The sequence below is a fragment of the Phragmites australis genome, chromosome 15 (genome assembly GCF_958298935.1).
Source record: "Phragmites australis chromosome 15, lpPhrAust1.1, whole genome shotgun sequence".
Lineage (NCBI taxonomy): Eukaryota > Viridiplantae > Streptophyta > Magnoliopsida > Poales > Poaceae > Phragmites > Phragmites australis.
Genome location: NC_084935.1, coordinates 8,606,165 through 8,617,586, shown reverse-complemented (window position 1 = coordinate 8,617,586; position 11,422 = coordinate 8,606,165). Strand labels below are relative to the sequence as shown.

Genomic DNA, 11,422 nt, shown 5'->3' with positions numbered 1-11,422 from the left:
CGGTTACCGTATGCCTGTTACTAATGACAATTATCACTGTTACTGATATATGTTTTTCCGTAGTGAGTCCAGCTACAAAATTGGCTAGTAGCTTGTGCGAACAAACTGTCTGTCTCACAATAGATTCCCTCTAAATAGAGAACCAGATCTGATAAGCTACAGGCCCACCAAATCCTTTGGAAAAAAAAACCCGTGACACGTCAGACTCACTCATCCCTGCGGGCATCGTCCCCTGTAAACTACTCGGAAATGAAACCATGAGCAGATAGAGCCATAGGCACAGTCCAACGAATTGGACGCGAATTTTTCTCATGATTCATGGCCTCCGATCTCCATCAGTGATCGCAGCAGCTGGTGTTCCAGGTCAACCCTCTCCAGCTAGCTTAAGCTAACATACTCCCACTGTCACTGACATGCAGCTCAAATTAACCACGCCATTAACCAAACCCAAGTTACTATTATATCTCACTCAGGTTGTCTTAATCCTGATGCCTATTAGTATAATTGAGCACAGCTAGCTTTTGTGTCTCCAGCATTAGCTCCCGACTGTCCTCTAAACTCCTCTAGCTAGCTGCCATGCTTGTCCTCTTGCCCCTCCTCCTCCTGGCCACCGCCTCCTCGCCGGCGGCTCCGGCGACGGGTGACGGCGGGGCCGTGCCGGTGGCGAACCCCATCGACTACTCCTGCGACCCCACGACCACGAGCGTCCGGCGGACGTACCTGCCCAACAGTACGTTCGCGGCAAACCTCGCCACCCTCTCCGATGTGCTTCCAAGGAACGCCTCGGCGTCGGGATTCTCGGCGGGGGCCTTCGGTGCCGCGCCGGACACGGCATACGGGCTCGTGCTCTGCCGCGGGGACTTCACCGGCGGGCAGTGCGTCGCTTGCCTCCAGGCGGGGTTCCGCCAGGCGTTGAAGTACTGCAGCGACAGCAAGGACGCGACCATGTACTACGACCAGTGCCAGCTCCGGTTCTCCGACCAGGACTTCCTCGCCGGCGCCTCCAACTTGCCAGAGAGAGTCGCGACGAACATGAACAACGTGTCCGACGGGAACGTCGCCGCGTTCGACGCCCTGGTCACGCGGCTCGTGGGCGTGGTGACCGACGCGGCCAGCAACGCGACCAGGAGGTACGCCACAGGCCTGGCCGGGTTCCCGCCGGAGGACATGAACGTGTACGCGCTCGCGCAGTGCACGCCCGACCTGGCGCCGGCGCAGTGCCGGGGGTGCTTCGACGACCTCATCGGCCAGATGCCCAAGTGGTTCGCCGGGAGGGTGGGTGGGAGGCTTCTTGGGGTGCGCTGCGACATCAGGTACGAGAAGGATCTCTTCTTCGCTACAACCCCCGACACGGTGACGCTCACGCCCCTGGTTGTGAATTCCTCCAAAGGTTAGTCCCAATCCATTAATCTCTTTTTTAAGATAGTCCCAATTCGTAAATTTGACGCAATTTTACCGACGAATTCATTCTCCTTCTTAATCAGTATAATTAGTTTTTCCCCCAATTTTTATGCGTCTTTGAGAGAGAGTTAATTGACGTGCATTGCCATTAGTGTTGCAAGGTTTTGGTTTTTTAGGGGAAAATTAGTCTTGCGAGGTTGGGATCTGGTAAAAAATAATTTACAAGGTCAGTTGTGCATTGGTTTGCTTCCCGAAATGCATATCCATTTTTGTTGTTCTTGAAAAAAAATCCATTCTTTTTAACACGATGTAGCTGCTTTAATTCAATAACTTATGCTTTTCCTGCATTACATGTTTTTCTGTTGTTTGAGATATTTCATTGTACACAAATGTGCAAGAATAATATACTTATTTCGTTAGCAAAAAAAAAAAAAGAATGCACAAGTAACTATCTAAACTACCAGTTTTTTGTTCCGAAACCAAGGCATGTGCTAAATTAAAATTATGTATTTTGATGCCGAATAAGATAGCGCAAATGTTGATTTGATAGCTCCAATCATTTCTAGAATTTGTAGAAGTTTTAAACCTATTTGTCGTTCGCAAAAGTCATGGGATGTGTGAAATAACTAAATAAGAACCCCTAAACACACCAAAACAACGTTGCGATGTTCCACTGAACTATACACCTGTTGTGCTGATATTTTAAACTTTGTATTCAAGCAGTTGATACATATAATTAGCAGATAGGGTCTAGTTTTTCAATGCGTGGTCTATCTAGAATACAAATATCTAATGTCAAACAATGTCCAAGATCCAACGGCGAAAAAATATAATTTGGTTATGCATGGCACCATCTATCTATTATATTATTATTTAAGGTTAAAAGAAGCTACCATATTTACTCTAAAAATCACAAAATTATCACGAATTAAAAAAAGAATCTAGACCACTCATTATTATAAATATCTAATAGTCTAGATTAAACTAAAGAGTCCATATTAAATATTATTAATAAATAGATAAAATTCAGAATTAAAAATTATGAAAAATTAGCGGTTTGATTTTCACATTGTTTGGAAATAAAATATCTAAATAAAGATTCCAAATAAAATAAATAATAAATAATAATTCAAATTAGGGTTATAATAGAAAAAAAGAAAAATCCATATCAAATAGTCTTAAAAATCAAAATATTATAAAAATAAAATACACAAATAAAAAGTCAATGTAAAATACAATTAATAAAATATTATCATAACAAAATATTATGATGAAACAAGTCAAGCTATTAAAATAAACTACTTGCTAGTTTCTTATAGATGTAACAGTAGTCGCACTGTAACATCGGCATGTAGCAAGCTTCAACTTTTGTTCTTCATGCATGCTTGACGTACGCATTAAAGTTAAAATATGCTTGCATCAATATGTATACTACTACTACATGCTTATCTTCAAGTAGGGCGCGCTTGACTTTGCCCCAAATCTTCCTAGAAAGATCACACCGGTGCACACCAGCCTATAGGATTAGGAACATTCCCCGGCAGCGAATATATCATTCGTGCGCCACGAGTACGACTGTATCGGTCCGGCCGAGTTCAGGTCGTCTTGCCTTTCAAATCAACGATCAAATCAACCTTGATACATATTTCCTCAATCCAGACACCTTTTTTCTCCTCTAATTTGCAAGAACACAAGATCCAAACACTTGGTAGGACTCTCCCTGTCATTCTTTTTATTGCATCTTGCCAAGCTCTGTGAAGGCCGGAATCAAACGTACGTACTGGAATAAAAAATGGTGCAAGAAACAAATTTGGTGTTTTGGTGAAACAGAAGCAGTAGAGAGAGTTTTCCCCTGTCAAATGAGATTTTGGTTTTGTTTTGTGTTGTTCTACTTATTTCGAGCTAGTGTATCTCGGTGATACAAAATTTAAAAGTAAATTCTTATATAATTATATATTTTTTCAAAAAAATCGAACCTCTCTAATCTGAATTTTTTATTGAAGGCTATTTTTAATAGGGGTGTGTGACCTAGGGGTTTCAAACAACGGCTGGCTCGGCTACTTCCTTATGACTTTGCCAATCGGTCTCTACGCCCGTTCGCATATAATTATATCTCTTATTATTATTGTAAGGGATAATAAAAAAATTTATCGAAAAAACAAGTAGTACATCCCAAGCCCTAGTATCTGCCTAGAGACGCTAATGTATATATAGCGGTATTCCGTACGTCTAAAGCTTGCACCAACACGAGCTCGAGTTCACCAATTAATCGCAAGTGCTACCTATTTTCACTCCTCTCGATTCGCGTGTGAACTTGAAGCTCCCTCTGGCCGACACAAGTCACAACTAGGCCAACCGTATCAGACCAGACGGATAAACTAAGCCTGTACACTTGTCCTGTTAGTGCATCTTTAATGGTCAGAGATAATTATTAATTTTTAATTGAGAATATATTTTTAATATTATGATTAATACGATTTTATATATCTCACGAAAGAAAGAGAAACAAATACTAGCTCTTAAAGATAAGAAATAAAAAGCTAATACTTACAAATCATCTCAACATATTTTTTTTATATGAGGTATTAAGAATTAATTATGAACGATAAGATTCATATAAAATTTTAAAAAAATATTCTCTAAGCTAAAAGATAATAGCTATTTATATCTATTGGAGATGTCTTTACGAGGATCCAGCACTCGGAAGCAGGAGCCACGTGCGTCACGGGACGCTCGCTTTCCCTGCCGAGACACTAGACCCGACTGTCTTGTCGCGCGGCGCGGCACATATGCATAAGTGAAGGAGGAGGAAAAGAAGATTTGGTCTCTTTCCATGACTTCGCGTCCGTCACTGTGCATGCAGGGCAATTGGTGCACGACCTCCTGCTTCTTCCTTGTGCTGATTTGCCTCGACGGAGTCTCGTGACTCTCGTCCCCACCCACGGCGACCTGCGCTTTAGCCGCCGGAGAGACGATACTCCCGGTGTTTGAGTTTGACTCGCTTGGTTTCGGCACCCGGGTCGTCGTTGCTAGCTCTGGTCGGTGAACGGGCCCCGCCACAGAGGCAGCCTGGATGTTCGTCTCAAGAGTGTAGATTCCTTTTTCACACCAACCATGGATTTTGCTTAAGGATCAGTCACACGCTGCTGCCGCTGTGGCCCCAGCGAGATCGATGGCTTCATCATTCATATTGCGATGTCTCAACTGCTTGTCACTTTGTCACGCAACTCACGTTGACCAGCACTAGCTATCCAAGGTTGTAAATAGCTAGCTATAGCTGCACTATGTCTGTTTTAGACATCAAACACGAAGCAACGTGCCATTGCCCTAAATAGCTGCGCTATTTGTCATAGCTGGTAGCTAGAGATAGTTCCGCTATACTAAAATGTCCAAAAACAAAGTCAATTTTGATATCTCACTTTGCTAGAAATCATAGAAACATTTCTTATAAGCTTGGATCTATTAAAAAAACCTAGCAAGACACCGTATCTTGCTCTTTTTTCAATACTCCAACACTTATTATATTTGTCACTGATTAAGTACATATGCTAATAACAATATTATATAAAATTTAGTACATATGTTAACAATATCTATGTCTTTTTATATTATATTTAGTACTTTCTTATGTACTATGATTTAATAAATTTTCAAACATTAACTACATTATATAAATTTTTAAATATTTCATATTTATTAATATTAAAACGCAAAGAGGGATAGCTCATGCGATAGCTTATAGCTTTTCTAGGACTGTGCCGCGAAAATCGCGATTTAAAAGCCTGTACCTACCAGACTAATTGCCACTTACATGCTAATTTTGAAGAAAAAGTATAGTAGGACATTTTTTCTGAAGGAAAAAAAATTCTTCGTAGCACTTTTTTTTTTCAGAAGAAAGAAAAAATCTTAGCACTTCATTACTGGCAAAGATCGCTTGTACTATACCTGACTTTTGCATGTATCTTACCTTGATCTCTCTTCTAATTATTTGCTCGAAATGACACACCCACTTTGCATCATGTCCAGGGAGCAACAGCAGTACACTTGTGATCGTCGCAACCGTCGTCCCCGTATCAGTGCTTCTGATCTGCCTCTTCGCATGCTTCCTATGGATCAGGAAGCGGAGAAGAAGAGGTATAAACTTGCAGCTCTATTCAGTGCCACTACGACAGTTATTCGCCTGCTCGATGCTCGTGCAGCTGCGTGCGCTTGTGACTAACGGCATGGCTTCATCAGTGATCAACATGTCAGGGACGGTGAGCATGCCGACCATGTCCATGGAGATGGAGCAGGTGCTCAAGCTCTGGAAGAACGAGGAGAGCGACTCCGAGTTCTCGCTCTACGACTTCGACCAGATCGCCGACGCCACCAACAACTTCGACGACGACAACAAGCTCGGCCAGGGAGGCTTCGGCCCTGTTTATAGGGTACTCCAGAAATATTCAGTCACATATGCAGATGAACTCATTGACTCTTCAGACTTCAGTGTTTAACAGACTATACGTTTGTGTTTCAGGGTGAGTTGCCCGGTGGGCTGGAGATCGCGATCAAGCGGCTCTCGTCGTGCTCGGTGCAGGGGCTGATAGAGTTCAAGACGGAGATCCAGCTGATCGCCAAGCTGCAGCACACCAATCTTGTCCGCTTGCTGGGCTGCTGCGTGCAGGCCGACGAGAAGATGCTCATCTACGAGTACATGCACAACAAGAGCCTCGACTTCTTCATCTTCGGTACCTGACCCAACCACGAGTCCCCGTATTGCTTCAGCCATTGCTGTAACTTGTCTGCTGATGCCAAGTCTTGCGGTCGGTTTGCAGACAGTGTCAAAGGGGCGATACTGACCTGGGAGCGGCGGTTCCGAATCATCGACGGGATCGCCCAGGGGCTGCTCTACCTGCACAAGCACTCGCGGCTGCGGGTCATACACCGGGACCTCAAAGCCAGCAACATCCTCCTGGACCGCGACATGAACCCCAAGATCTCCGACTTCGGCATGGCCAGGATATTCTGCTCCAATGTCACGGAGGCCAACACCACCAGGGTCGTCGGCACACAGTAAGTAGTATTAGAAGCACTGATCAAACTACTCCATACATCATTACATTCTTGCAGTGTGTGAACGAAGATTCAGGACTAGTTTTTGTTGGTGATCGTGTCACAATGTTAGTAGCTTAATTTTGCGTTTCTTGTGATCAGTGGTTACATCGCTCCGGAGTACGCTTCCGAGGGCCTCTTCTCCATCAAATCTGATGTTTTCAGCTTCGGCGTCTTGCTCCTCGAGATCATCACCGGGAAGAGGACTGCCGGGTTCTACCAGTACGGAAAATTCTTCAACCTCACAGGATATGTAAGTAAAGTTACCTGCAACGAAGATTCAGAGTTGAGCAGCTAGACTGACAGAGCACGGTTGATTTGATCACTGAAACAACGTTTGATCGATTCTTTCAGGCGTACCAGATGTGGCAGGACGGGAAATGGCACGAGCTTGTTGACCCGGCGCTGGGAGAAGACTTCCCGGTGTCCGAGGTGATGAAGTGCGTCCAGGTGTCGCTGCTGTGCGTGCAAGACAGCGCCGACGACCGGCCCAACATGTCCGACGTCGTTGCTATGCTCAGCAGCGAGGGGCTGACGATGCCGGAGCCCAGGCAGCCGGCCTACTACAACGTCAGGATCTCCAGCCTCGCCATGCCGTCGGGCTCCTTCGGCGAGTCGTCGTGCCGGATCAGCAATATCACCCTGGCCGACGAAGAAGGCAGGTAGCAGATTAGCAGGGCTGGCACAGACGTAGGAACGTGGTGATCCCAGACTTTGTAGATTGGTAACTGTACAGGATTGTTATGTGATCAGCATTCGGACAAGAAAAACGAAACGAGCAGAATAGGTTAGCATAGTTGATGCAAGAGATGCCCACGCCCATCAAAATGTTAACTAGCTGATCTTCTTAACCAGCTCTCGTAATTCTGGGTCCATTTTGAAGTGACCTCAGTGGTTTGCTAAGCTTGCGCACACTTAAATAAGTGCCGGTAATGCTGTAACTGCAAACGTTTTTATTGTACGCTTAATTACAGTTCTATATCAGTTAACTAGTGGAACAACATATCTTATCTAGTGGAACAACATATTTTAACTAGCGGAACACTGGCTATAAATTAGTGTGAAAACGTATTTTAGTTATGGAACACTGCCCACTCAACAACGACAAGCCTGTTACTTACATAAATATAACCTTCTGTAATTCACGCTCGTTGATTTCAACTTTCTTCACCACTTTAGCCCTCATCTTTATTCTTATTTTTTTCTATGTTCTATATTTGTTATTCAAGATTTCTTGCACACAATACATTTTTCTTATTGGTTTTCTAGGTTCGATATTTGTTATTCAAGATTTCTTGGAAAACTACACTTGTTTCTATAATGTTTAGATTACAACGACCGAATTAAGAGTCCTAAAAACTAACAAATTTGTGAGACATCAAAAGAAACACAAAATTCAGAACAAAAAACCTGGAAAGCAAATAAGAAAAAAAAAGATAAAAAACAAAACAAAGAGCCCAAGAAAAATCTAGAGAAGACAATGATGCCTTGTTTGGAAGCCCACAACCCCGCTCAGTTTCTAGCCTTTTCCCTGGGGAGGAAGCCCGTGCGAAAGATTTCCATGGTCCAACAAACCAACACATTTGGAAGTCCGCTTCACGAGGGTCTCTGTTCCGACCCACTCGTTTTTCATTGGGAAAACACGTCCCATCTAGACAGGTGTAGCAAAAATGATCATATTAGGATTCATTGTACGAACCTATACCTCTCCTCATATCGCTACCGCTGCCACTTCTTTGCTTTGACTGTTGTTCCTTGGGCAAGTGATAAAATGAATGGATTGAAGAAATTATATCCATCTATCATATCGTTTCTGTATTGCAGTTTCATCTCTTCTTTTTTTAGATAATGGAAAAAAAATTCAGCATTTGTACTGCCTGGTGCACACAACATGGTTTTTTATTACAATAATGCTGCAAACTGTGAGCATTCGGAATGGTACCAAAATATAGTTCATAAGCTCCATAATAAACCAATCAACTACCAGCATATCTATTACTAAAGCTTGGCAAGCCTTGTGAACGACACCCCTGTCCTTCTACTTCTGCAACATACTCCAGTACCGTAGCCAATACATGCCCATAAAAAGTGCCTGCATGAAAGTTGTGATTGATTTTTTTGTCAAAAATAATATCATTACGACATAACCATATAGCCCAACATAATATTGCTACACCAACAAAGATCTTATTCTTATTAAGTTGCCTAACACCTGTAACCCATCCGCCCAGCATATGACTGATGTTTCTTGGTGTGTCAATCCCAAGGGCAATTTTAATAACACGCCAAATTGATTTAACAAAATGACAACCAAAGAAAAAGTGATGTATGCTTTCATTTTGATTACAAAAGCTACATTTAAGATCCCCATTCCAGTTGCATTTCGCTAAATTATCTTTAGTCAATATGACCCCTCGTCCTACATACCACATGAAGATCTTTATCTTCAAGGGGAGTTTTAAACGCCACAAAAAATTATTAGGGAAGAAAATATCTATGTTTGCCATTTGCCTATACATGGGCTGGACTGTAAAGTGTCCACTATTATCAAGGTTCCATATAAAAGCATCTCTTTCCTATGTCAATCATATGTTAACTAACTTGAGTACTAGATTATGCCAAGCTATTAATCTGTCTCCAATAATTGGTCTGAGAAATGATATATTAAGCTGTATAGTACTCATCACATCAGCCATCGTAGCACTTCTATGGCTCACTATATTAAAGAGCGACATATATTATTCTTTAAGAGGTGTATTTTCTAGCCACCTATCTTCCCAAAGTCTTATCTGGGTGCCATCCTTTATATTGAATGTGCCCCATTTTAAAAATTCTTCTTTGACTTTCATTAGTCCATTCTAGAAATGTGAATATCCAGGTTTTCCTTCAACCTGTGTGAGGGATTTACTCCCAAGGTATTTGTTTTTGAGCAATTATTGCCATACCCCATCCTCATACAATAACTTAAATAACCATTTACTGATGAGGCATTTATTTTGGATTGAAAGGTCAAGTATTCCCAACCCTCCTTGATCTCTAGGTTGGCACAATATATTCCACCTGGCAAATCTATATTTTCTTTTGTGACTATCATATTACCAAAAAAACTTGGATCATAATTAATCTAGTCTTTTGAGCACACCTCGTGGAATTTCAAAGAAAGACATCATGAATATTGGCAGACTAGAGAGAACCGAATTAATCAATACTAATCGGCTTCCCGTTGACAAGTGTTTACCCTTCTAACTGCTCAAACATTGCTCAAATCTTTCCTCAACCTTTCTCCAATTACTATTGTGAAGCTTTTGATGGTGCATGAGAATGCTAAGATATCTGAAAGGATATGATCCAGTATCACATCACAGCTATGTATACTGATCTTCCATCTCCTTTGCATCCCCATAACAGAATATTTCACTTTTGTGAAAGTTAATCTTAAGATCAGATAGTTGTTCGAAAACACATTACAGAAGCTTCGTATTTCGGGCTAGCTCCAAGTTATGTTCCATGAAGATGATAGTGTCATCCGCATATTATAGAATTGACAACCCGTCATTCACCAAATATGGTATAACTCTTGTGATCTGTCCATCCTCTTTGGCTATGGCTATCATAATTGCCAACATATCCGCCATAATATTAAAGAGGATGGGAGAAAGGGGGTCACCTTGTCGTAAAGCTTTGTAGGTTTGAAAGTAAGTTCTAATGTCATTATTGATGTTGATACCTACACTCCCGCCAGATACAAATTTTTTGATCCATTGGCACCACTTTTCTAAAAATCACTTCATTCTTAGAGTGTGTTGAAAAAAATGGCCATTTGACTTTATCATAGACCTTCTTAAAGTCAATCTTCAAATATTACTCTGTTTAGATGTTTCTTATAGGCCTTCTTAAAGTCAATCTTCAAATATTACTCCATTTAGATGTTTCTTATGCAACTCATGGATGGTCTCGTGTATGATTATAACTCCTTCCATAATGTTTCGATCAGACATGAATGCAATCTGTGTTGGACAGATCACATGTTCTGCCACCCCACTTATTCTGTTAGTGACAACTTTAGTAAATATTTTAAAGTTAACATTAAACAGACATATTGGACAATATTCTTGTATTCTTGTATTAATCTCTTCTTAGGTCAAGGTTTGTTTTTAATTTGGGCTTTATTGTTGCAACCCCAACGTTGTGTGATGAACAAATGCTGTGGACCTTCCAATTATTCATGTCTTTACTTCAGTAATCCTAAAATTAAATTTGTACTAGAGCAAGAAATTAAAGCCGCAGATCAGGAATTCAAGATAGATGATAGCAATCTGATCAACTGGTGCTGAGCAGACAAGACTTCCTAGGTCTGCATGGGCACATATCTTATTTCATGAACTAAAAAATTTGGATGCGCTTAGCTGGCTCGAGAGTCTCGTCGTCTTGTTAAATGCAAGCTAATTGATGTGCTTTTCGCGTGTATATGCACTACGCATGGTTACGTACGTATGTAGTATACTTGCTAATTTTTTTTTTCGAACTAGTACGTTACGTAGTCAGCAACCAGTGCTTGTTTATCGACCACCGATAGCTACATAATTGTTTGATCAGCTTAAGCATTAGCAAGCGTAATGCATATTGTAACTGTTAGGCCTGCTGTAAGAATTATTATTGATACACATTAATTAATGAGAGAATTCTCTATGCCCACTTGTATGCAGTACTACTACAGAACGATACTGTACAGACGGATGAAAACGCTTTTTCACAGGCATTTAGCACACCCGTTTGAGATCGAAGGCCGTTGATTTCCACAGGCGTGCCTGTGGAAATCTATTTCCACAGGCGGTTAGCATAAGGAACCGCCTGTGAAAATCGATTTTCACATGCAACTGCCTATAGAAATCGATTTTCACAGGCGGTTGGCTTAAGAAACCGCCTGTAA

General features: G+C 41.7%; 1 protein-coding gene across 1 annotated transcript; it reads left to right on the top strand.

Moving 5' to 3' along the window:
* Window positions 1-464: 464 nt before the first annotated feature.
* LOC133893405 (cysteine-rich receptor-like protein kinase 25) lies at window positions 465-7,367 on the top strand. The gene is made up of 7 exons (XM_062334416.1): window positions 465-1,390; window positions 5,428-5,535; window positions 5,638-5,828; window positions 5,918-6,128; window positions 6,216-6,453; window positions 6,595-6,745; window positions 6,847-7,367. Exons 1-7 carry the CDS (start codon window positions 577-579, stop codon window positions 7,156-7,158), a joined length of 2,025 nt encoding a protein of 674 aa, XP_062190400.1. The 5' UTR covers window positions 465-576; the 3' UTR covers window positions 7,159-7,367.
* The last annotated feature ends 4,055 nt before the right edge of the window (window positions 7,368-11,422 follow it).